This window comes from Diadema antillarum, unplaced genomic scaffold (assembly GCF_040938485.1).
Source record: "Diadema antillarum isolate AM-2024a unplaced genomic scaffold, OU_Dant_1.0 seq00000604_RagTag, whole genome shotgun sequence".
NCBI classification, from domain to species: Eukaryota; Metazoa; Echinodermata; class Echinoidea; order Diadematoida; family Diadematidae; genus Diadema; species Diadema antillarum.
The window spans coordinates 2,817,732-2,845,704 of NW_027271532.1; the positions used below are offsets into that span (position 1 = coordinate 2,817,732).

A 27,973-nucleotide genomic window follows, 5' to 3' on the forward strand; every position below is an offset into this window, starting at 1 on the left:
ACACTTTGTTTATGAAATGCAGTCAAACTAGATTGATGTGTATAGACTTTTATGAAGAAATATTTGATATAATCTTCAAAAATATTTGATGCTTTGAAATGGGAAAGGTCACATCTTTAGAAGGTTCTTTTTTTCTAATCCAGAACAAACCACTGCATAAAGTAAAATACTGTATATGGCATACATTCAGCAAGTCTAATATTTTGCGAATCAGGACTTACCGACAATTTTGCGAGTGGTTGAATTCGTGATTGTGGCATACTGTACAGTCTGAATGGAGAAATGTATGCGTGCACGTCGCATTCATGTTGGGATGAGAGTTAACATTTTCGTGTGTTTTTAATTTCGCGAATAGCATCGACTCGCAAAATTCGCAAAAATAAAAACCTTGCGAAATATTTGGCATATACTTAGTATTAATTCTATCACTGGACATTAGATACTGGACCAAGCAATGCGCACCAGAACATCAAAGAAATGTCCGAACACATACACATGAAAATACTCTGACTAATAGGAAAAAATGTTTGATATTAATGAGTATCCAAGCTTTTCCTGCCTTGCACATTTGATTATGTGATGTGCTGCGTAGAGCACACAAAGCAGTGTCCAGACACTGGAGAAATTCATCAAACTCACTACCAAAGGTTCCAAAGAAAATGCAACGTGCAAGACTTTTGACAAAGATGTATTAATCATGTGTTTGAATTTGCATTCTTTGGCCACTTGGGCGAACACTTAAATGCCTGTGTGAGCATGCTACTGTGGGGCTTATGGCTCTCTATCCTCTCTGAAGGATTGGGTATTGAGGATAAAGGACACAACCGCTGCTGCCAGCGGATTTGAACCATGTACGGTACCTCAAGATTAAGGGTCGGGAGATTTATCCAGAGACTCCAACTCTCCCGTTTTCGACGGGAGATCTCCCGCCGAAAGCCCATTTTTGCAAAATCTCCTGTTCTCCCGTTTGAGATTTGATTTCTCCCGCCCTGGCTCTGTGTCTCCCGGTGGAAAGGATTTCTTACTTATTGCTATCGTATGTTGAAAAAATAAGCCTTAGATAGCACAAGAGAACATCTAGAACCCTAGGAACTTCGCGCTTCGCACACATCAACTTGGAGTCTCCCGTTTGCTAGGGGTTTCGGGCGGGAGAATCTCCAGATCAGAAGGTGCTTGGGGTTGGAGTCTCTGTTTATCCACTGAGCCACAATGCCTCCTCACTGAAGTATCAATTCAGGAAATCAAAGCATTGCAGCAAACTACAGAGCTTGATGTCCCCATGAACTGTATGGTGTCCTACGCCTTGAAATTATAAAATCTACTTTGTGATCAATAAATGCACCAGTAGACCTCATTATGACAAAACATGACATATGACTTTATGCTTGCAAAGCATTCCTTGTAGGCAACATGTAATGCAAATAACTAATTTTATGTAATAGAACACTTGATTAACCTGGTATCTCTGAAATATGGCAATTCTTTAAGCCTTAACCCTCTGTTTACTTTGAGTGTCTTGTTAGCACAGTGAACCCCATAGCATTGTACACATTGTCCAAAGTTTCTGGCACAGACAGAGTTTTCAATAGAATGTCTGCTCCTGGTGAGCAATTGGTTAAGGATGTAGACATGAGCATTTAAGCCATAGAATGCTGAACATGGCATCAGTTATCACAAATACAATATATAACATCAAATATCATGTGTGGGACTAGTAGGATTTTTTTTTCTTTTGTGTGCTGGCTTGGCTTCCAGCTCACTTTGTGGTTAGATTCTGCAGCCAAAAATCACCACCTGTCACTGAGGCATGGGGATTTAGTGTGGAAAGTAGTTTTGCGCCAAAGTGGCAAAATTTTCAGCATTTTAGTGTTGGCAGTATGATAAGGTCATCATTCCATATCATATCACAGCTGACTTCTGTGGGTCCAAAGTGTGAAAATTGCTGATATCCGGACAATTACATTATGGTTTGTAAATTCGATTACAAATCTAGACCATCATGTTTAGATTTGTCAACATCTCTGTATAAATGGAATCTTTCTGTGAAAAAAAGAAAGAAAGAAAGAAATCCTTCAATAATCACTTCCTGCTTTGGTATTAACAGAAAAATCTAAATCATGAATTCACACATTTGCTTTGTTGAGCCCTAATTTGTCTTGAAAGCCATTCAGTTGCATCAAAAAGTCAAATTTAACCTACCCATCCTACAATGTAGAACCAGTATACATTGTAGTTGACTGTAAGATTGATTTTGACCTGTCCTTTAGAAGTCTGCATACAAGCAAAGCATCAAGTTCTGTGTTAAATGTGAGTGTGCTATTTTATAGCTTACCCATATTAGATATTCTAGTTATGATACTAATTACATTATGAACATATGATTTTATGTGAAATTCTGCTTGTGTTTAAATGATGGCAAAGTGTCGTGTGCATAGATCGTTATTCAGATGTTTTGTTGAAAAAAGAAGAGAAAAATACATGTATATAAATAGGTATTTACCTTTGATCATGAAGTAACTTCAGATAAATTCTTGTACAGCATTGACTCCTCCCACTACTAAAGCGAGAATATTATTATCTTCCATTGTTACCATGACCCACCTCTGCTCTTGGCACAAGTTCAGACTATTTCTGTTTTATTTACAAGTTTTTTTTGTTTTGTTTTTTTTGTTTTTTGGTGTGTGTGTTTTTGTGAAGTTGTGACATTTCCCCCTCAAACACTGCCTCTTAAACCTTTAAGGCAGCTGTCCCAGACTCTTATCCCAAGGTACATGCATTCAGGATTATGTTGCTTTCTGCAGTTGTCTGTAATGTAAAGTAAAGAATGATATAATCATTCTATTCAGGGGTAATTTGGAATCTAACTTCATTTTGAGCACGTGGGACTAATGTGTACTTTGAAAGCACATGTAATATTATAGGATAAGGAAGCTTTACTACTACAGTCTGAGTTTGAGGATCTAACCTCATTTTAAACGTATGGGACTAATATTAACTGTGCCGTGTGAAAAATCAGTGCAAAGTTTACTCTTTGAATAGAGGCATCTTTGTGAAGTGGGATGGTCTTTTACTGATTTTCAAACTTTGCATTCTCTGAATTAAATTTCTCTCTTTCCTTTTTGTTAGAAGCCAAGTGCATGATTTCTCACAATTCTATTTGTGAATCAATCAAGTTTTAAATTCATGAGCTTTCTGAGATGCTGCAGAGTGGGTTTTAGATTTTATATAAACATCAGCTGTGGAACTTCAATCATGCTTTTCAGAGTTCTTCAATTGTTCAAAGATGAGATACTATTATGTTTATATATGGACTACAATTGCGTAAGATTTTGATATTTGTAGAATTTGCTCTGATTTGCTCTGAAACTCAAGACTAGAATATATCATTGGTAAAATATGGCATTTATGAATTATACTCAGCTCTGATATTTATATGGAATTTTTCTTTTACATTTTCAATCTCAAATTGGCCATTGCTTTTATTTTTGAAGTATCTTGATACTGTATATTAAATCTTGACAGTGACCAATGCAAGTGTAATAATCTTTATGTGTGAAGGTTAAAGTCAGAAACTCAACTCATATACCCCTTGCCTTGTAAATGATATTTTGATAACTTTCAAGGTAAAGTGTTATGCCATTGGACAACCGTTATTATTATCATTATTATTATTATTATCATTATTATTGTTATTATTATTATCATTATCATTATTATTATCATTGTTATTATTATAATGATTATCATTATTATCATTTTTAATTGAAGCACCTATCTGTGGGTTTGCTGGACTGTAATATAGCTTTCCAGAGGAAATTTTCATTACAATGTCATGAATATTTTTTCTTTGGTGGGGCATCCAACAAGCCCCCTACTGTAAGTACATAAAAAAGAAACTTGCAACCTCAATCAAGGGCCAACCAATTCTTCACTTGACCTTGCACATTGCCAATTTGGCCAGCATTTCATAATTGAATTATCCCTAATTTTGTGCTTTGTGCAAAGGGGGAAGGGATGTGTGAGTATTATAGAAGTATAATGGAGAATTAAACATTTTCTCTGGACTTACATTATACTCATTATTTATAATTCCTGAAACCTTGACCACTTTATTTTTAAGGATTTCTTCCACTAATGGTGTACGATCAGTGGTAAGATTAATGTGGATGGTGTCAAATAATGTGTTTTATTAAAAGCAAGTACAATAGCTTTGTTTGTTTGTTCACATTTGAGGAACCCTTCAAGGCATGCATGCAGTTTGACTGTGTGTTCCTCCCACATTCAGTTTTTATTACAAAAACTGCATTGTGGACTTTTGCTGTACATTCATACTTGGCCCAGGTATGCTTGATGAGGTGTAGAAGCTCTTATTAGATTTTATTAGATTTAGGGCAAATATTCCTCAAGTTCAAATGTCAAATGTTATTGAACTTTCACATAATTTCAGCAGTTATTATTGCCAGTAGACATCTACTTATATCCAGTGGTAATGTGATTTCGTAGGAAAGATAATACATAATTATTACAGCTTTTGATGAAATGACAATGGTGAATAGTCAAAGGTGAATGTTGCTGGTTTCTACTTACTTTAAAAATATCATTCTCTAGCCATAACTTCACCTGGGAATTTTCTTTTGGAATATAATTTGGTATGAAAGATAGAATCAAATCAATCAATTGTCTGAAATGACAATTTGAAGGGGCAAAGGTCACCAAAATTCAGTCATTTTCTGACTGTAGATCCCCCTTGGTTTAAAGGGAAGATAAACCCCAAGAGCAATGTGGATTGAGTGAAAGCAGCAACATTAGTAGAACGCATCAGTGAAAGTTTGAGGAAAATCGGACAATCGATACAAAAGTTATGAATTTTTAAAGTTTTGGTGTTGGAACCGCTGGATTAGGAGACTACTAGAGGATATGACGTATGAGTGGACAACAATACAAAGAAAATATAAAGGAAATTCAACAAAAATTCACTTTTCTAGAATTATGAAAGAGCAATGGACCAACCGCTTTCAGAAAGCAGGGGGGAATAATTGCTACCCTTAACATAATGTCAATATCAAGTTGATGGAATTTGTAATTTTCATGAAAAATGGATTTTTGTAGAATTTTCTTTATATTTTCTTGGTATTGTTGTCCACTCATACGTCATAACTTCTAGTAGTCTCCTTGTCCAGCGGTTCCAACACCAACATTTTAAAAATTCATAACTTTTGCATCGATTGTCCGATTTTCTTCAAACTTTCACTGATGCGTTCTACTAATGTTGCTGCTTTCACTCAATCTACATTGCTCTTGGGGTTTATCTTCCCTTTAAGAACAATCATTACTTGGTATAACGGATAGAAATAATGAGGAGGAAAATATTTTCTTTGTGTCGAGAGGATAAAAGTTCAATCCTTGGTTAGTGATCAAGATTTCTTAATCATATCAAAATGTTGATCAAAGGGCCTTATACTTACAGCAGATATGGAGATTTCATGAGAAGCAGAGGTATTCAAGTTAATGTGTGCAATTGTTGAATTGCTCTAGTTTTAAAAAAAATGCAGTTTATGGATTCATTTTCATTTTGAGGTTTTGTATAGTTCTTGAGTAATCTAGAAAGTAAAAAATAACAATAAAACAAAACAACAACCTAGGGTTATGTTGTTAATGTCAGTGGCCCATCTGCAGGTGCAAATTTTGGTTGTCCTTTACTCATTCTTTCTGTTGTTGTGGGCAACCAACTTGCTTCACATCTTTGTGATAGTACAGTGACCTTGTCCAGTGTGTATTTGGTTTCTTGGCTCTTACTGACATCACCTAGAATCTGTGGTCTTCTTGTATTAGGACTCTGTGTGTGTGCGTGTGTGTGTGTGTGCGTGTGTGTGTTTGTGTGTGTGTAACTCTATGCAGTATGTTCTGTTGTTGTTGTTTTGTGTTGGTCGAGTGCCAGACTAGGGTGCTTAGTGGTCAGCTTGCCGGTGAGAAGGGAAATATTCATTTCATGTCATTAAGACGCTGCCCCGTGTACAACTGCGACTTGCCCCCGCGTGGTCATACTTTTTTTTTTTTTTTTTGCCTGGCAAGGCCCCGACACCAGACTACACATTGGTTGGAATGTTCATGTGCATGCATTCTTTAATTTGATTAGAGCTCTTGTTTTCATCGCTGACAATTGAAGGGATATTATCTCTTGAGCTAGGTGAAATACCGCTCCATGTTTATGTTGGATTTGGTGAACAGTGTTTGATCAAACTAGCAGAACTGTAAAAGATTTGACAAAATTGAACGTAAAGTGCAAAAGCTCAAAATATAAAAAGAGTTTTCACATTTCATGAAGCAGTGATGTTGCTCAAAATCACATCTATGCAAATTAGAGGAGAAGATATATTGACCTTGCAAGTCTTCCTTGGACCTACTTAAAAATATTGTTCTCCTTTTTCTTTTCTGTATTTTTAAAGTGAGTTTTTAAGTTATATCCTTCAATCAGAATACTGAACCTTAAGAAATGATGACTCGGTAAATGTCAAAAGGGGTTGTAGTTACATCATCATTGACTAAAAATATAGATTTCAAGGTATTTTTAGAATACAAACCAACGGGAGTGTTTTGAGGTAACATAATTATCATGTAGTCCAATTTGCCAAAGACTGTGGCTCTGATGTCACTGCTGATGAAAAAGAAAAAGAAAAAGAAAAAAAAAGAACTGGTGCATTTTAGATTTCCATGACTTTTGCATTTCTCTTCCTATCTTCTTGAAACTTAACCATTCTATATTAAAACATGATTCTACATTTTTTATTTGCAAAGTAAACTTGAATGTAAAAGGGAATTTTATTCTATATTTCATTCTGCTATTAAAGTTCTGATAGCTATACTTCTGAAGACCAAACTGTGTGGGCATCTTCAGTAGATGGCTACTACCCAAAGATGTGCCATTGTTGTTTTTGTGCTTTTGGCCTGCATTGAACATGTGTATGTAATGGTTGCGTATTACACTCTTAACTTTCACTCTTCCCGAGAGTGCTGAATTTGAAACACGATTGTAATGATGCTTCACGAGAATCATGTCTCAAATTAAAGCACTCTTGCCATGTTAAAGCAAACTGGAATCATAGAGGCTAACTTGAATCGTAATTCCAATTGTGTTTCAAATGAGGGTCCGGAGGTGTTTTACAATCATGTTTCCCCAGAATTAAGCCACGAAACGACCGTGTGAACGTAATTGAACTCCAATCGTGTTTTTGGGGGCGGAGATTGTGGTGACCTTCCAACCACTCCCACAGAAAGACGGCTCAAGCGTGATTGATGGGAACTTGGAAAGAAACCAAACCTTCCCTCCTTGCTCTGAAATTAAAAACCGCAGAATCCGTGAAGCCTTCCTCGGTCGTGTGAATGAACGATAATTTGAATCGTAATTGTAATCATGTTTGTAATTCAGCATTCAGATTAAGCACTCTCGGTCCGTGTAAAAGCGTGGATAGTATGGCAATATTCATAGCTCAAGTTGAGTACATTCACGGTAAACTAGTTTGAAGCTTCCCCCAGGGTCACTGCCTACTCCCAAGGACAGGCAGGTGCTCTTCCTAGATACTCTAAATAGACTCTAAGGGTTATTTATAAATGAATTTTGATATATTTTCCACAGCCGTGCATATTTTGGCAAAAGTTGCCATGATTAAATGATAACATGGAACATATTGCCTTGTGTACATCAGCTGAGCATGAACCATGTGGAAGCTGTTACTCAGATACCCAATGTAACTGATTTAACTTTGATGTGGTTAAAATCACAGTCCTCCTTTAATATGTTTCATCCAAGAAATTATCGTTTTCTAGATTGATTTGCAGGTGTTCTCTGAAGGCTTTGCATGGCGTACCATTTAGATTCTTTATTAGATACAATGTAGATATGGGCCTGAAAAGAATGGACTCATTTAGGCCAACTCTCATTCTATTAGAAGGATGATATGCAGTAAAACCGTGACTGTCCAGTGATTGTGGTCCTTATTGTATGGTTATTACTCACTTTTGGCATTCTTATTTTTCAGTACACGAATGGATGATTTGATTTGAAGTTTCATATTCGTGGATTATCATTTGCAGTGATGAAGTTTCCTTTTGGTCTATAAATGACTCAATGACTGTAGTAGGTGGCCCGTGGGAGGATAGTACCTAAAAAACTGGTTAACCCTTCATGTGCTATTTAGCAAAAGGGGGTCAGTCTGTTAGACATGATACTGGTAAATTTTCATGTGTATGAAACTTTCTCAAATTTTGTGTGAAGCCAAGATTTGTGAAAGAAAAATGCACACGCCATTTTTTTCTACACAATGCATTGAATGCCAGTGGTAATTCGTGAAAGTTTCGTGCCGCGAATGTTCATGATTTTACAGTATTGGTAAGGCACATTTTGCTGTGCGCAGATGTTCTCTAGTGTACATTCCAGGCTTCAAGTATTGCAGCAAGTATTTCTTTCAGAAAAGGGTAAACGCATAGTTTCCATTGATACACATTAGTCATTAAAGAATTGAACTTGATGATTATATCCTTATAGACAATGAAATGATATTTGCTCTTTTTTTAAGTTAATGCTCAGATTTTTTTTTCAGCTCTAAAGCTTTACTTTTTGAATTAAGTGCACATTTCTAAGACTTGTTACTGACATATGTTAAGGGTAATATTATTCCCCCTGCCTTCTGAAAGAGAGAAGTCAAGTGTTCTTTTGTTATGCGAGAAAAGTGAGAATATGTTGAATTTTCTTTATTCTTTCTTTATACCGTTCTACTCATGTGACATCACAAGCTATAGTAGTCTTCTCATCCAGCCTTGAGTGAGCAGAAACTTTAAAAATTCATAACTTTTGAACGGATTGTCCGATTTTCCTCAAACTCTCAATGATGTGCTCTACTAATATTGCTGCATTCACTCAACCCATATGTCTATGAAGGTGAACTTGTCCTTTAATTTTGTGAATAGCACCCAACTCGCGAAATTCGCGAAAATAAAAACCTCACAAAATATTCAGCATATACAGTATATGACACAATCATTGCTCGGGAAATTGCTAAAAATTTGAATTATAAGGACAGAATATGAAAATACATGTTTATCATCTATGAAATTAGGATACAACATTGTCTTTGTGCTGACCACTAATAAGCATAGTTCTTCTCTCGAACTTTGTCTTTTTTAATTCATTAGTCCATATATTTCTGATGTCTTCTAAGCTTGTTTTGTTTATTGAGAAAATGAATGATAGTGTTTAGAATGGAAGACTAGCCACGAAAGAATCTTTCTCTGTTTCAACCACTGTCTCTCCGTTTCCTTTCCTTGCCGCGTACCGGGGCAGGATGTTGTAGTAAGATGTGCATGTTCCCGTGAGCGATAGTGAACTAGCGCACACGCCGAAACACTGTGAGGGGGACATGGGATGCGAGGGGGGAAGTGTCGGGGGCCGGCCGAAAGGGAGGTAACGACATTGCCTAGTGATAATTATTAGCTTCAACTGTCAAGGAACCTAATTAATGCTTCCATTTCCGCTCAGAGTTTGTTCGCGTTGAAAGCAGCATTGCCTGCATGTCGCCGCTTCTCCGTCTGTCTGTGTCTCTGTGTCCTCTTGTCTGTCCATCCTCTTCAGCTTGCTCTACACACACACACACACACACACACACACACACGCACACACACACACACACCCTCTTCCTCTCACTGTCCCTCTCCTGTAGATAAATCTTATATCCTGCCTTTGTATCCATCTATTTTCTGTATCTGTATTATCTATATCAAGAAATGTCTCTAACACCCAGACTTTTCTCCTTTTATGTATTTTGAGCTGGTTGTGTAGCTGTTTGTTGGTATAGAGCAGTCCACATCTTCTCCCCCTCCCCCTAGCAACCTCTCTCTGGGTTTTTCCACATGCTCGCTCTCTGCGTTGCTAGGGATGAACAGCACCAAGCCCTGCATTCCATAAAGAGCATCAATGTCCTCGTCGCAAAAACTGCTCTCACGTCGTCGGAGGAGCAGATTCCGGGTCGCTGTATTGTATTCATTTTATTGCATGGTTTTAGAGAACAGTCTGTGTTAATGTACTATTAGATGGTCTTTGATTGTCCCTATATGCTTGTTACTTCTGCCTTGAAGTGAGTCCATCTGAAACTTAATCTTGAAATGTGATATAGTGACACTAAACCTGATAGCCTGGGCTCCAGGCTGTTAGCTATTTTCTTTCACCTCTAATTTGAGAATGTTTGAGTGGAAGCTGTCATGATCGGATCTCTTCGTGACTTCCAGACACAAGCTTTTGCTGGTATTGTGCGTATTTAGAAGCTTAGCCTATGTCCAAGCCCCCTTTTTATATTGCAGGGTAGATTTTGGTCTTGCAGCTTGAAACTAGGCTGTTCACATCCTGCCTGAATTTACAAGATTTGAAACAACCCTGCACAAATGGAAAGACTTGAAATTTCTTTAACAAAGTCTGTGATAGGTGGGAGGTATCTGTAATGGCATACTTGCGCCCTGCTTAAATTGAAATCATGAGAACCTTTGCATTAACTGCATACCTGCTTCTTGAAATAATTCTCCCTTGGCATTTTTCTGATGCAACTTCAAAATAGAATGGGAAAAGAGAATCTGGTGTGTTGGTGATATGTGTTGCTAGTTTGAGAAACTTTTTTTAAGCCTGTTCTGATTCTGCTTCCTCCACCTCCAAGTTGCCTTAAGTGTTCTTTGCAACCCCTAAATTTGAGTAGTTTTTGACACATTCCCCGATGGCAAGTCGCCCACAATAAGGAAAGGCAGCTAACTCCCTCGCAAGCAGTGTGCGCACACATCGTCCGCCCCGTGTCTGAGGTTCAACTGTACTTTAAGATGTCTGCGGTTAGAACAGAACACAATCTCATTGTGTGAGAGAAAGAGAGAAATAGATAAAGATAGAGAGGGAGAGAGAAGGGGAGAGAGGAGAAATAGATATAGCAAAAGAGGGAGAGTTAACACAGAGGCAGTGGGTTGGGGTGTGCTGCTGATAACCAGCCAAAAACTTTTTTTGTTTTTGTTTTTGTTTTTGTGGACAACACGATGAAGCCAGAAGTCGGGAAGTGGTCTTAATCAGACAAAAGAGACGCAGGGAGGGTCTGTGCTTCTTGTTCCATCAGTTTCAGTGTGTTTCAATTCCAGTTGTTTGAGTAACACCTTAAGTGAGTGAAGCAGAGTTAGTGTGCAACAATGTTGAAAAGTGGTGTCCAAAGTACAGTTTGACAAAGTATATCTACCACCCATGATATGCAGTGACAACCATTTCAGTTTTTTTTTTTTTTTTTTTTTTTTTTTTGAGTATTCCTTATATATATATTCTGGTGGGACTTGCATACTGTAGTCTCTGGTCTCGTTAGTTTTGGTATGATAACAAGCACCAGCACCAATGGTAACTGCAGGGCCGGAAAATCTAAACCAGGTGTAGTGGAAAGTTTGGACATCATTCATTATTTAACGCTTACTTGGGTGACATCATTATCTTACTAATTTAGGTTAGGAGGGCTTATAGTAAAGCCTTGCAATAATTGCATACAGGAGACCATTCTTGAGAGTGGCATGAATTTTGATAGAATATTCTTGATTGATATTCATGATTTGAATCAATTCATTTTGCGATGACTGCTATGGAAGCAATACTCATAAGCTAGCAACCATGGAATTGACTGCTCTGAGGCCCCTCCTCAGGACTATGTACTGCAAACTATTGGAGTTAGAGCCAAGAAAAATTGGGAATGCCTGTATGATAATCACTGCACATTAAATGGTTTATGTAGATGATTTCCTCACCAAAATCTGCCAAACCTGGGGTTTGTATCGTATGGAGGGGATCTCCGTGTCATTTTAGCAAATCACTGTAATTTGATGTCGCCATGACAACAATGGAAATGCTCGCAGTTTATTGATTGTTCATTGTTATCTAGCTACTGGCTCTGTAATTTCTCTGTATGGTATTAATGCCTTTCATGCCAGAGCAATCTAACAGAGGTCTCAGATTTTTCTGTCAGTATTTGACGTGGTGTTTCTGTTTTGGTATACATATACAAAGTATTTTAGTGTCTTTTGGTATTTAAAAAAAAAGTGAAAGAAAGAAAAGGGGAATCAAGCTTCATGAACTTCCTTGCTGAGTTCAGACTGAATGTCCATAAAAAGAGAGAAAAAAACCCCAGTAATGATGATGATGATAATGATAACAGTAATAGTAATAATAATGATAGTAATAGTAGTAGTAACAACTATAATGATGATGATGATAATAATAGTAATAATGATAATAATAATAATAATAATAATAATAATAACAATAACAATAAAAGTAATTGTACTACTTCTACTACTACTACCAATAATAATAAGAAGAATAATGAGAATAAGAAGAACAAGAAGGATGAGGAGAAGAAAAAGTATTAGTACAAAAGAAGTATGTATAAACATTATTAAAAAAAAAAGGAAAAAAAAGAAAGAGGAGGAGGAGGAAGAAGAATAGGAATAGACCAAATAGTATCATGTTAAACAATCCGTGAACATTATCCTATTGGTTGAAATATTTAGATCTGTTCCTTGCATGATTTTTGTTGGCAGTGTTTAGTATACAGCCATGTGGCATTTTGATTCATTTGACCTTTGACCATTGGCTTCCTGTACGTTTATGTCAAGCAATATAGCAATTAGAAAAACACTGAGAGAACGCGCAGACCTCCACTAAGCAGTTCATTTCCACCCATATAAAGATATGCTGAAAATGACCCTATTTCACAATGATAAAGAATTCTTTCCAGTGTTTCGACCTTAGCTTCCTGCTGCGCCTGGAGTGCGCACCTCAAATGTGCACAGCTTGAATCTCCTCGTTTGTTGGCCCTATTTGCATATGATAAAGAATCTGTGAAAATATGAAATAAAGAAAATTCCTGGATTCAGACATTGATCTGGATCAGGACTGAAATTTAATCGCCTGATCCTTGTGTTATCATCAACTTTGCCTGTAAATTTCATCAAAATATGTCCACAACTTTTTGAGTTATTTAGCAAACAGACAAACAAACAAACCAATGTGGGGCAAAAGCATAACCTCCTTTGCAGAAGTAATAACACATGTTTCTAATGATCTGATTGTAGAAAAGGAAACAAGGGGACGGGAGTACTACCTTTAAATGCCTGGCAAGAGTGAGAGGAAACCGCTGGCAAGACTTACAAGGCCTTTTTGCAGTGTGTAGGAATGTCTTCAGGGAAGTTTGGCACTTGTAACCAAGATAATGAAAGACAATCACAGAATTCTTTGTAGGAATTTGAGATTAACAACTTTCCTGTGTGCGTTTATCTACCCCTCGATCTGTGTGAAAGACGGGCTCGGGTAGCGAAATTCCAGCCGTGCATTGCCATTGTTTTTTGGAATTGGCACATTCAACGCTTTTACTCTCTACTATTTTGCAGTTTTGAAACTTGAACTCTCTATGCAAGTCATTAAGATTCCTTACTTATTCTTTGAAATGGGTAGTTATCCTTGCGTCAGTAATTTGAAGCAGGAGACTCTGAACCTGTCATGTGTATAAAACATTGTCTGAATTTATGAATACGACAGTCAACTAATCTTTGTGATATAAAGAAAGTGACATCATGCGAATTGCAGTGTGCTGTATGCAAAGCTACGTGTGACATAAAAAAAAATCACATGACAATGAAAATAGAAGATTACCAAACTGAATTTATTTCATGAGGATTTATATGATACCAATTATGCTTATCATTATGATGATGATAATTATGTTAAAGGGAAGGTAAACCCAAAGAGCAATGTGGATTGAGTGAAAGCAGCGACATTAGTAGAACACATTAGTGAAAGTTTGAGGAAAATCGGACAATCGATGCAAAAGTTATGAATTTTTAAAGTTTTGGTGTTGGAACCACTGGATGAGGAGACTACTAGAGGATACGACGTATGAGTGGACAACAATACAAAGAAAATATAAAGGAAATTCAACAAAAATTCACTTTTCTAGAATTATGAAAGAGCAGTGGACCAACCGCTTTCAGAAAGCAGGGGGAATAATTGCTACCCTTAACATATGTCAATATCAAGTTGATGGAATTTGTAATTTTCATGAAAAATGGATTTTTGTAGTATTTTCTTTATATTTTCTTGGTATTGTTGTCCACTCATACGTCATAACCTCTAGTAGTCTCCTCATCCAGCGGTTCCAACACCAAAACTTTAAAAAATCATAACTTTTGCATCGATTGTCCGATTTTCTTCAAACTTTCACTGATGTGTTCTACTAATGTTGCTGCTTTCACTCAATCCACATTGTCCTTGGGGTTTATCTTCCCTTTAATGACAATAATAATCATAATTCCAAAAAACAATAATGCTGATAAAGATATTGGTGATAATAATGATAGCAATTTTGATGCTAAAATTCATAATGATTTTTTTTTTATAATGTATGTTGTAGAATCCATCTTCCACTTTTTGCTGCATGCTCAGAGAGCAATGCATTTCAAGTTTTATAAAGAAAGACAACAAATATCAGAAAATAGACTGAATGAAAGAAGTGATACTTTACTCTTTAGATTCAAGCTCCATTTATCAAGACATCTTTTGAGCACCTCAAAGTGATGAATGTACAAGAACACATGTGATGTACTTTTCTGATATGTGGAACCAGAAACTGAAGAATCCATTCACTGCCCAAGTAAGATTTATATGCACCGCATATGATTTTTCTTGGAATCAGAAACAAAACTGTGCGGTACTCAGTTTATAGTATTTTGATTTTGCTTTTACATTTAATTGTACTTTTTGAATATTTTGATCTTTTTCATTTTGAAAACCTTGCAGGCTGAGGAGATTAATGCCATCATCAGCAAGGCCTTCAAGGTGGCCTACGCCAGCATCCGCAGCAAGAAGCAGTTCTACGAACTGGTGGACGAGCTCAACCGGGAGCAGGAGGAGTACTTCGCCCAAGTCACTCGCTTCGCCGAGGAGGAAGAGGAGAGGGCGCGCCGGCCCGAGAACCTCATGGCTAACCAGCCAGTCTTGTCGTCGGAACGCGTCCGCGGGTTCTCCGTCGGACAGAGTCGGGTCTGGGTAAGAGACGCTTGTTAGGATTCTCGAAACACCTTTTTTCTTCTTTGTACTCATAGAAAGCATGGCATGAATTTAGAAGCATTGTCATTGCATTGTGATCTTAATCTGTAGTTACAGCACTGTAGTTAATGAAGAATGTGTGAAACTTGAGGTTTCTCAATTGCAGGCATTAATAAAGTAATATACCTGTCAGTTATAGCAGCGGATTGATTTTGCTTATAATGTTTATTAGTTAACACTGAAATATATACAGTATATTCCTGTAACTCGTTTGAAAGATCCATACCTTCTTTTTCTCTATTTCAAAGCATGAGAGGCATATGAACTGATATGCACATTTTTATACCAGAAAAACGGCCTTTTAGAATCTGTTCTGTGTTTGTCAGTGAGTGTGTCTGTGTGTGTGTGTGCATGTGCGTGCATGCATCTGTGTGTGTGTGTGTCTGTAGAAATGTATGTTAAAGTGAGAGTTTAAACAAGTGGAGTAACGAGATTAGGGCTTTCAGCGAGTAAATGCAGGAAATTTCACATCCCCCATTCTGCTTACATCATGCCAGCCCCCCTCTGCCTTCGACTGATCTTCTCTCGGTCGCTCAGAAGTTTGTGTTTCATTCACACTTGACTCTCACCTTGGATCGCATGTTATTTAAAAGTATTTGGACACGAGTCTAATGTACATTTCCCAGCTAATCTCATCCACGTGCTCCACAGCCCACTTTCACTCGGCTCATTATCAGACCCTCAAACCCTCTCATTGAACCATTCATAGGTAAAGATGGGGGTAGGGTGCTCTCTTATACTTCCAAATTTATCAAAATAAATAGAGACAAAGCTGACACTATTTAACAAATTGTCAACTTGTTGCTTTCACCCTTTGTGTGGTCTGGGCGCCAATTTGCATAGAAGACCCCGTGACGTTGTACATACTGTCCAAAGTTCCTGACACAGAAGGTGCTTAAAGGGAAGATAAACCCCAAGAGCAATGTGGATTGAGTGAAAGCAGCAGCATTAGTAGAACACATCAGTGAAAGTTTGAGGAAAATCGGACAATCGATGCAAAAGTTATGAATTTTTAAAGTTTTGATGTTGGAACCGCTGGATGAGGAGACTACTAGAGGTTATGACGTATGAGTGAACAACAATACCAAGAAAACATAAAGAAAATTCTGCAAAAATCCATTTTTCATGAAAATTACAAATTCCATCAACTTGATATTGACATATGTTAAGGGTAGCAATTATTCCCCCTGCTTTCTGAAAGCGGTTGGTCCATTGCTCTTTCATAATTCTAGAAAAGTGAATTTTTGTTGAATTTCCTTTATATTTTCTTTGTATTGTTGTCCACTCATACGTCATATCCTCTAGTAGTCTCCTCATCTAGCGGTTCCAACACCAAAACTTTAAAAATTCATAACTTTTGCATCGATTGTCCGATTTTCCTCAAACTTTCACTGATGTGTTCTACTAATGTTGCTGCTTTCACTCAATCCACATTGTTCTTTGGGTTTACCTTCCCTTTAAGATGCAATGGGGCAAGTCTGCCTAGATGCAATCATAAAGTTAATTCCAACTTGTCATATTGAATATTTGTGAAAATTCATGAAAAGAAAAGGTCTGCTGATAAAATTAGAACATTTGTATTTGACATAATACACTGTTTTGATGGACGATAGTATGTTGGAGAATATTTTTTTTTTCCTGATAAGTAGCAGTCCTGTTAAGGGCTATACCACTGAGTAATGAATGCTTGCAAATGTAGCAAATTTTAGATTATGTCAGGGTCATAAAAAGTTGGTAAACAGGTGCAATCAAATTTGCAATCGTTGCCACATACTGTTTACAAATTTGATTGTAACTGTGGATGAATGTGATCGCAACTGTTTACAAATCCTAACGAAACCTAAAATTCACTGTCCCTACAAACATTTGCCGCTCAGTGAGATGTACCCTTGTGGAGAAGTGGAAATGAGGTTTCTGAAAGAAAAAGAAGTATGTATATGTTATCTGTTTATAGTTTGATACAAGCCTGTAGCTCATTTTCCCGAGCGAGTGTATGTGGGCATGTGAGATTGATAGTTTGAAGAAAGCGATGTCCAGAATTCTGGGTTGCGTGTCAGAGGATCCCAACTTTTGTGCAGCACTGTCGCAAGTAGAGCAGACCTCATGTTTGAGAAATTGTGCTAGCTTTGATTTTTCATGTATTAGTTTCATATTGGCAGGATGTGTTCAGAACCTATCACCCACATACCTTAACATGAAATATCCTCCTTCTGGAAACTAAATCTGACGGGGCGAAAAAAAGGGCTGAAAAAGAATATTGACTCTCGCAGGGCAAGCCTCGTATGTTAGCTACCATCACAAGTTAAACCATCACAAGAGCATGGTTCAAATTAGTGTTGCCATAGAAACATTAGCAAGAATTGCCATTGAATGCATTTTTTATTTTTCCTTCTTCTTATGAGGAAACAAGTGTTTTAATAGTTTGCGTGTTCACGATTTTTGGAGGGGGAGGGGAATCGAAGGAGAGAGTGAAAAAAAAAACATTTTAGTGACCTGTCATTGCAAGTCCTCTTCAGTAATTTTTCAGGAGTGTTTCCTGTAGTCGTAAGTTAAGCTAATCTATCCGTGCGGAGAGGAAGCCCCAGACTTATATTGCGACCACGTGCGCCGCTAATCTGTGTCGCATTAGCGCAAGCGGGAGTTAACGAGAAAAATGCACGCGTCCCTGGAAAGGGGGGAGTTTTGAGACCCAGCTTGGGTTGTGCAGAGTGTTACCAAAGGAGTGATACAGGTGGATTTTTTTTCCTTCCGTTTGTCTTGTCTTAACCCATGTTGAGCTAGTGTGGTTATTTGATGATAAACTTTCATCGTGTAATTGCTTGTCGACTTCACAATGAATCTTCAGATACATGTGGCAGGATTGTGCAAGACGATTTGCAAATGAAAATCCACAATTTTACTCAACAAATCTTATTTACCAAGATTTGAAAAGAATGGAAAGGCTCTTTATCTTGTCCATCCTCTTTTCTTTTTTTTTTTGTTCTGTCCCCCAGAAAGAATCCTAGGATTGGTCCTAAATCAAACTTGGATCGGAGTCTGTGCTAGAAGCCTTTTAACAATATGTGTGAAATTTGCTTCCATGGGCTGAAGCCACTTTTATCTAGCTTTCATTTGCTTGCACAAACATATCGGCCAAAAATTCATAAAGAAAAATTGTGATTTGGTGCTGAAGAAAATGATGACTAGCAGAAGTGGAAAGCATTTTCTGAATTTCCATAGCTGCTACGTAAGATTCTTTATTCTTAGGTTTAATAAAACCAGTATACAACAGGAATGAAATTCTTTATTTCATTTTTGTATTGAGTATCTTTTCTCACCCTGATAATGTTTTGAAAAATGCTTTTTTCAAATAATACAAATTAATTTAGCCCATGGAATTTAAAAAAAAAAAAAATCTATGCTGATATCGATCAAATTTGTCATTCATGACGGTTGTCTTGTTCATGTATCATCAATTTCAGGTTTCAGATGAAGGAGAGAAAAAGATATTAGGAGAGTGAGAAAAAGAGGGAGAAAGAATTAACAGGAAGAAGTCTGATGGAAAGGGAGGGGGATGATCGGGGAGGAGGCAAGAAGAGGATGGATGGAAGTGGGCCTGTGAAAGGGAATCCTTTAATTACGTGGTGTAGGAAAGAGATAGGGGCGAGTAGGTCGTGAAAGGCGGATAGGTTATACCAAGACGCGACAACTCGAGATGGATCGGGAGGGACAGCGATGGGGGTGTCCCCTTTTCACCCCCAGTTCTGTACTCCGTGTGATAGTAGGACATTCTGCCATAAATGTGATGATGCAGAATTTGTGTGCTTGGCATCGTATATTCAACTTGTGGAGTCAGGAGGGCTGTAGTTAACCCATTCAAGAGCAATTAATCTGTAGAGATGTTTCTCACATTGAACATGGCAAAGTTGATCAGTGGGAATTACTGGTTAAACTTCATGGGGGACATGTTCTGTCTGGTGTTGGTGAAAGAAATCAAAATTGGTGAAGAACTACACATAAACATAGAAATTCAATTATCAAACTCAGTATGTCCTTATTTTTTTATCTTGGTTTGATATAGGCGTAGAACTATGATATAGAATGTATATGAAATGATGATATGGATCCTAATCAAATGTTTGGTTGAGAGCAATCTTGTGACCAGTCTTTCATTTTGCCTAGTATGCCCAGTGGACATAAGTTTTTACCATTGACCACATACTGATGACACTGTTGCCAATTTGATAAGGAAAAGAAGATTATTTTTTGGAAGGTCACCCCAGGAATTTGTGGGTCAAGTGTGAATAACATATGTGTGTGTGTGTGTGTGTGTATACGTGTGAATTTTTCATATGTCGTAATTCTCAGTCATAAACTTTTAAAAACCTTAAACTATGCTAATGAAATTAAAGGGAAAAATTGATAATGTGTTGTCAAATTTCATTGTATGCAACCTCATTATAATCCACAAGGGAAGACAAAATTTTTCTAATATTTTCACCCTAAAGTAAATAATTCAGAGGTTGTGAGACAAAACATTAATGAGGGCTTAATTTGCTGAAGGTCAGAAAATTATGTAAATTAAACATTGTACATTCATGCTATTAAAAACACTTGCTGCTTGTATGTGTACATTTATGTGAGTGCATGTTACACTATTTTCTTCTTTGATAGTAGCATTTGATGTGTTCAAATATATATTGCAAAATTTCATGTAATTATTCTCATTATGATTCCAACCTAAAATGGCATCTGTATGGATCTAAGACAGAAGGCTGTGAGTGTGAAAACTTGTTCAAACTGACAAATAATCCAATCACTTTATGATATATCTGCTCTCTTCACAGATAACTTATCGAAAGTCGGCTCGGGTTAGTCAGCAACTTTTGCCATTTGAAAAGGCGCATATCAAAGTTTTATAAGAAATAAATTCTTCCTAACCTCACCATTGTCAATGTCATCCCTATCATCCTCATCATCATCATGTGCTTTAAATTCTTTCTCTTTTTCATTGCCACCAATCATAGACATGTCAGAGGCAAATGCATAGTTGGGATTTGATGTGCTGCGAATGATATGTAGATTTTGATGTAGTTTGTACCATCATTTTCTTGAAATGAATGTGCCAAAATGTGATTGCAGCAATGAGTGTAGCGTGTCAATTTAGAATTTATCCTTACTATCAGAAGAAATTTCAAATTGGCCACAATATTGATTATATTGATTTTCTTTGTCTGAACAACAGAAATTGTAAAATTCCAATGCATAGTCATTTACTGGACTACAAGCAAGATGAAAATTGGCAGTGATTGCATTAAAGGCACAATCAAGCTCTCAGTCCTATTCATTTGCCTCTGATGTCCTCTACCAAAGCATAATGTTTTTATTATGTTTGAACTTTTTCCTCCTTCTCTGTCATTTCCAATCACAAGCAGCTCTTTATATGCTATGAAGAAGGTGAACTATGGCTTGGGGTAGAAAAGGATGTATTAGAGATTTTTGGGAGGTTGTGTTTAATTGGCTTTATAGGAAGGAAGCACGTCGTGCTGAAGTGACACCTCATTCTCATGTTCAAATTTACTGTCAAATGAAGCATCCACGTGAAAAGATGGTACATTATAGTTGGACACAGGATGAGAAAGTTACAACACTTAAAATGATCATAATGATTTTCATTTTGTACTAAAACTGTGTAGAAACTGCTAAGACTACATTCGTCTAGATCTCCCCTTTTTGGGTGGGTTTGAGGCATGGGAGCAGTATTGGGTTGATATAGATTATGGTTTGGAATTTAACAGTACCTACAAATACTTACAAATTTGTTGTGGTTTTAATGCTGATTAGGTCCGTACAACCAGCAAAGAATCAGAAAGGATGAGTTTTATAAATGAAATATACCTGTCTTGTGACAACATAAGACATTTCCTCGCCAAACTTCAAATTTATTATGAGCTGAAAGAGAAACCATGAACTTGCATATTTACTTTCCTGTTATTGGTAATAGGAATTTGAGGGGATTTTCCTCTGTAAACGGGTAATAATTGCCTTCAACAGGAATAACAGTATATAGAAGCCAGTTGAGCATGATAATGAAGGAACCATAGTGACAGATCAGCAAAGACTTGGCTCAAATTGGTCAGTTAACGGCACTTTTAATGTACGACGACAGCTCCAAGTGGCTTAAATTTTGAGACCTGGGTAGGATTGATGCCGGTCACATGACCATGGCATAGTTACATTAGTTGAAGTTGCAGATTGTAAGTGCAAGTAAATATGGTGTGACCACATCACGAAAGACTATTTTATGGTGCTAGTCAATTTTTACTCAATAAAATGCAGTATAACAAAAATTTATGAAAATAGGGAGAAGAGGCTAGCAGAACTATGTTTAATTTCAGTGATGCAAATATGCACTGCATGACAGTTCAACCAATTTCCTGCTGTAGGCAATGGTGAAACCCATTTCGTAGGTCTAGCGTTCTGAAAATGTTGAGTGGAAGTAAGAATGGCATAAACAATAGGAGTCTAAATAGTGGGGTTTAGAATTGTTGAATGGTCTTTTAAACTTTGAGGGAGGGGAGGATATTGAATTGTAAAGACGTGGATACCTAATTTAGGCTAAAATGCATCCGTCTGGGCTAACATGTGCTCACTGGGAGTTGAGGAGGGCTTGTTTCCCAGTGCTGTTGACCTGATCCTGCATGTATATCCATCTATATCTCCTCCATGACTGCCATGTTTCACCTTTCCTTCACCCAGTATCGCCTTTCTCAGTCCGCCCCGCTTTTCCTCACCTGAATGTTCTCCTTTTCCCGCTGGTGCGCGACTGCTTATCACGGTTCCATGTTGCCTTTATTAATCCATTAATTGAATAATTAATCGACACTAATAACTACACAGCTTTGGGGGTCTGATGCGGGAAGTCTAAAGTTTTTTTTCCCCGCGAAATTAAGCGGATTTTCTAAAAGCGGTGCGATTCTTTCGAGAGGTGCAGTGCGTGCCCCTCTCAGATTTGGAGATCCTACTAATCCTTTTGGGAGTACATGGTAGTATGACTTCCCCGTGCAAAATAAACATTTGTATAGAGAGAGAAAAATTAGGTATAAACTCATTGCTTCCTCGAGCCTTCCACAGGTAATTATTGATGCCGTCGCCATGGAAACTCATACGCTATGCAAAGTCCGTCGAGAGGGAAGTGTGTATTAGGGACAGTTTGTATTTGTCGTTTTGTGATGGAATCACAGTTTAAAAAAGTATCATGATAGCATCAACAATCGAATGAAAGATAATACATATTCGAACTTGAACTTGTTGGTATCAAGTAGAAAGTATTCAAAATAGATTTTATACTGATATGTTAAATCAAAACTAGATGGTAGCCTGTTTGGATTGCTTAGCTTAAAGCAAAAAGCAAAAAGCAAAAAAAAACAAAACCCAAACAAACAATTTAACAGTAATAATGACCTATGCTTACCCCATGCTCTTTTTTTGTGTGCAGTGACATTTAACGCTATCACTAATGTCAAGTTAAAAGTATTCAAAGTGCTTATGAAACACATATTCTTTATATTGCTATGGTGCAAAATACAACATGCCCTTAAAAAAAAAGAAAAGAAAGATTAGTGTCGCTGATTGAAGTGCTTGCTGTAATATCTCTCGCAATGCCCGGTTACTTCTGCTTTTCATCCGTAGTTTCCACTTTGATTGAAGCATTGGTTGTGGCAATAGGATAAATTGAGACAACAGAATGAAAAATGTAAACAGAAAGTTTGTTGAGTAAACAACAACAACAACAGCAACAGCAAAAAACATAACAACAACAACAACCCAAAACATGACTATTCTTGCAAAATCAATGTAACCGCTCTGTGGGAAAAAGCAAGGAGTTTTCATTTTTGAGTAATTTAAATGAAATCAACTAAGACTGGTGATTGTCATCAAAATAGTAATTTGGGGCTTTCAAATTTAGGAAACTTTAATTCAGTCATTGTTTTCAATAGTTGTAGATGGGCAATGTGCCTCTTTCTTTACTATTGATTTAAGGAATTCCACATTTAAATCTACACAATTAGACTTCGATGCAGCAGTTTTACTTCCCAATTTGTATCGCATCATTGGATTGTTCTGTTCAAGCAACTATTTAGCTGTTAGTATCTTGGGAAGAACTGAGACTACCTCTGCATGTTATCTATTGGATTTGTGCTGTGCGATGTGTTTGTCTTCACAGTCATTCACAAATTGAATTCTTGTCTTCCTCCTATGTGCCACTGTTGTTTTGGTAGACCCACTTTGCAAAGAGTACTCCAATTTGCTTTTACATTTACATTTAATAATGTATCAAATCCTATCTATACTGTGCCAAATTCATGAATGAAAGCAGAGTAAAAAAAAAAATCTATATTTTGTTTTCTTTTACTTTCATGTGATCATTAAAGGCAAAATCTTATTTTCGTAATGCTTACCCTGTCTTATAGCCATCAGAAAACAGTATAGTTTTTGCATGATGATTAATTATATATAATCACTTCATGTATAGTCGGTCCACTGCTATTTACCTTCCCATCATTTTTTTTTTTTTCAAAATGAGAATATTTAAAGGTGACATGTAGTCCGCAACATCATGTTTTATTATTTGTTCTCGCTTTCATGCTGGAGAAGCAATTATAGTGAATCATTCAAACAGTCATTTGTGACACTCTGCACTTCACTGTTGGCCGAAAAATTTGTTTAAGTGTTTTGGAACATGATACCTCCTACAACAACTTGAGCAGGATTCAATTTAACCTCTTACTACTACTTCAAATACTTCTAATGTCAGCGTTAGCTGCTGTCTGGTTCATTGGTGTAAGTGTGGATAAGCTGTGATTGGTGTGATTTTTTTCCCTTCTTCCTAGCTGTTATGTGATTTACCTTGAAAGCTATTAAATAGTACCCTGGTATTACTAGCACAAACCTAATGTTTGCAGTGCCTTCACAAACCTCATAACAAAACTTTCTGTTTTGAGTATCTCCCTATAGTGTAGTACAAGCTCTGAACAGTGTGAAGTAAGTAAGCTTAAACCTTTTTGATGTATGTGCTCTTGTGGAAATGTTGGTGTTGTGTTGACAAGTTTGTGTCTTTTGAATTTTTGAATTTTCATGATTGGGAAAAATGCTGTGTTTCTACAGTCATCATTCTAACATTACTAATGCATTTTTTATCCATCTTTTCTGCAACAGCAAGCATGCATACTAAATATTCTCAACGCGTGTTACGAGGAGAGAGAGGTATTTTACTGTATATGCGTGAAATATGACTTTATAGATCTCTTTGTGCGTTATTTGCCAATGTGTGAGTATTTTTTTATGTGTGGAAGTGTTGTGCTCATTTGTTGTGGATTTTGTTTGTTTGTTTGCTTTTTTGGAGGGTGGAGCGGCAGCTAGTCCAGTGGTAGCTGGAAATATCAGCTACTCGACTCCTTTGATGGTACATAGAAACGTTAAACCGAAAACATTCTTCTCATGCAATTAAATGTGACTAAATCTATGGCTAGTGTAGATTGTGTTTGTGTACAGAAAGTGGGAAAATCTGTTTCAATCCCATTGAATTCCATCACATTTGTTTTAGATTACCAACAAGCAGTACATTGCACACTAGGCCACCTATATGCTGTTGAAAATTACATGTTCTGTATGGTTTAAATGTCTACAGTACATATATTATTCCAGCCATTCCAGTGCTAATGTAATGAAATCAATATATATTTCAGTATATCAAATCTTTAGTGATATCTAAATTGAGCTGCACCGCATTGAATTTCAGTCAAATGTTGTAAAAGAATTGGGTTTTTACCAGAAAATATCTTAAGAACTGTCCATAGAAGGGCAGCTAGCTCTACACAGCTTTGAAAGTTGTATCACATTTGTCTTACAGATCGTCCCAAAGGGATCTTTATAAAATGCAGAGCAGTTAAAGCATTTGGATTGTACTTCATCCTTTGAAGACGAGTTGGAATATACTCGGTTAGGTGTCTACGGGAAACTTGTGATATACCAAAATCAACTCATCCTCATCAGGTTAACTAACATTGCAATATGATATATGTCTTCTTTCTGAGCTTGGCATTTTGCCATGTTGTGTCAGTGTGTCTGTTTCCTGCTGAAGGTATACTAAATCTAATGGCAAAGAGTCTAGCTTCATATGCAAAGCTCAAGTCTTTTATTTCTTTGTAGAGACTTTCTTTGTCTCAAAGAGAAATTAGTGAGACTCCATTTTTTCCCCTTGCAAATACTGTAACTATTAGCCCTGCTAGGAGACTAACTTGTAGCTTGCAATAATTTTAATGCCCTACATCATACTATGGTGTACAGAAAACTTGTCGCCAACAACAACTTCATAAAAAAAAAAATGGTTATGGTGATTTTTCATTTTAGCTGTCGTGTTGTGAGTAATTGATAGCTTTGATGTGCTGGGATTAACCTGATTAACCAGAGCACGCTTCATGTGTAACTTATAATACCAGTTAGCAGTGCCTTTAATTTTTTCCTTGGTGGCTGTATTATGTTATTCCCCTGTCAAAAGTTGATTAACTGCTTATAATCAATTTCATGTTGCAGTGAGTATTGATTAATTTGTATGTTTTCCTTTGTGATATCCATGCACTCATATACGAGTATGCTGTCTCCATATTTGCATATGTATTCAATACATCATGTGTAAATTAATGAAAACGCAATACTACCTTCTCTTTGCAAATCATAGCTGCTTGGCAGAGATTGCCTGTAGACTATACATACAGGATGGATAGTGTCTATTCATAGTTATTCATATCAGATTTAAATATGGATGAAACTCTCAGTTTCTTATGATATAGCAGTCCACAATGATGTACATATCTGCCTGAAATGAGAGGACGTGTTCATCATGACAAAAATCCAATGCCATTTACTATAGAATGGCAATTACATCTTTTACCAGATGTCATTTATTACTTTGTGAAATTACCAAGTAGGATAAAAAACATGAAGTTGCAAAGATTCCTTTTGAATTGATGTAGATTGCATAAATGCAAGAGCAGTTGTCATTGGTTGATTTAAGATTTTTTGGGTCATGTTTTGTAATTTTCTTTTCAGCAGTGTTTTGTGTCTTTAATTATAGTTTTCATTTGTGTGGCTTTCTCAAGTGCCTTTTCCAATTATTTATTCAGTTGTTGTATTGTTGATGTTGTAGATTTTAAATATTTGAATATCAGCATGACAAAAATTGAAGTCTTGTTTTAGGTACCAGTGATTTTGTATGAATTAAATTTGAACTTCATGCAAGGATTATTTTACATGAAAAGAAGCATATGAAGTCTTAAAAGATTTAGTGTTGTTCGCACAAAAAAAAGTTTTATTCAAATACAATATTGTGTAAGAGTAGATTAGTCATATTGAGCAATGAAAAACTAAGATCTCAAAGCAATGATGACAGTGATATTTGTTTATGGAAGCATTTAATTTCTAGCATGAATAAGAATAAATGTGCAAAATTGATGTCCACAAAAAAAAGTAATCTTATGAAATTAATGCATGCATGCTGCATTGTGTGATATGCCAGTGAAAGTTTACAGAGAGACTTGTGTAAAGCTATGATCTTTCATTCCTGACTGCTTCTGTCCACAAATTCTGAAAGTTTACCATATATTTGGTTAAATTTTGTTTTATCTTGGCAATTTTTTTTTCCAGGCCAAGCAGGTGGCAGGAAAGATCCAACACAAGCAGCCACACCTCTTGGCTGCCATGGACGCCCCGCCCACTCTCCCCACCCAGCCCTGTGACCTGTCTCGGGGACCCCTCCCACCCCTGCCCCCGTCCAATCACGGCGGCTCCCTCGGCAGTCGGCTCTCGGAGCCTGTGGCTGACCCCGCCCAAAGGTATATGCCCTCGTACTTCTGTGAGGAGTGTAATACTGTACACGCCCATTTATTTATTTTTTTTTGTGCAAATTTGGACTTGTATTAAAGATGTTTTTGTGTGTGGTTGAATTCCCAATTGAGAGCCACAGGGATAGAATGAAAAATGAACATACGTGTTGTATCCCTTTTCAAAAGAAAATTTGAATACTCTATATGAAATATATTTGCGTTTTGAGTAGCAATATCCATTGAGGTTGTTGATTTTGTGACTATTAATCAATGCTAGAATTCACAAACAAGAACTACTGCAAAATATTCTGCATATACAACAGGATAGCACACTTGTACCTCCAACCTTTCAGTTAAAGTTTTTTTTTTCCAAATCTTGGTAAAAATTGGCGATTTGGCATATATTTTTTTACTTGTGATGTATAAAGTGTTGACTTCATGAACAGAATGTCTACAAGTTTTCCCAGCAAAGAAGATTTGATGAAACTGTGGTATATTTACTTCCAGAACTTTCATAAAGCTTAGATCAAGAAACTATAACCATTTAATTTTTGTATGCAAATGTCACATATAGTTTTGCATGGTGGAAGAATAATATATCCCAGCATCGTGCATAAACTCTTATGGTAATACACTTGAAGAGTTTGTAGGAAAGAAATGAAAAATAACCCCATGTCACTCGAGAATACGCTCCCCTGATGTACCAACAATTAGAGAATTTTTTCAGGGTCTGAATAAATAAACTGGAAATCTACAGTTATTGTTTTCCCTTTCGTCGTAGGGAAGTTTCCAGTTTCATTATTCTGAGGAAAGGTCTGACTTGCCTACCTCTGAGATATACCAGCTTATGAAAGGAATCTAATTTTCAGGGTTGCAAAGGGGACACATGAACTTTAGAACTCTGGCTTCCATCCCCTGCTTTGGATTTGAGCAGGTGAGCTGGGAGCGA

General features: G+C 36.8%; 1 protein-coding gene across 1 annotated transcript in view; it reads left to right on the plus strand.

The window, feature by feature from the left end:
* LOC139735908 (uncharacterized) overlaps window positions 1-27,973 on the plus strand; it is a 133,181-nt gene that overhangs the window by 95,521 nt on the left and 9,687 nt on the right. Inside the window, exons 5-6 of the mRNA XM_071646663.1 lie at window positions 14,852-15,100; window positions 26,846-27,033. Of these exons, the coding sequence (XP_071502764.1) occupies window positions 14,852-15,100; window positions 26,846-27,033 (437 nt within the window). The remainder of the gene's footprint in view (window positions 1-14,851; window positions 15,101-26,845; window positions 27,034-27,973) is intronic.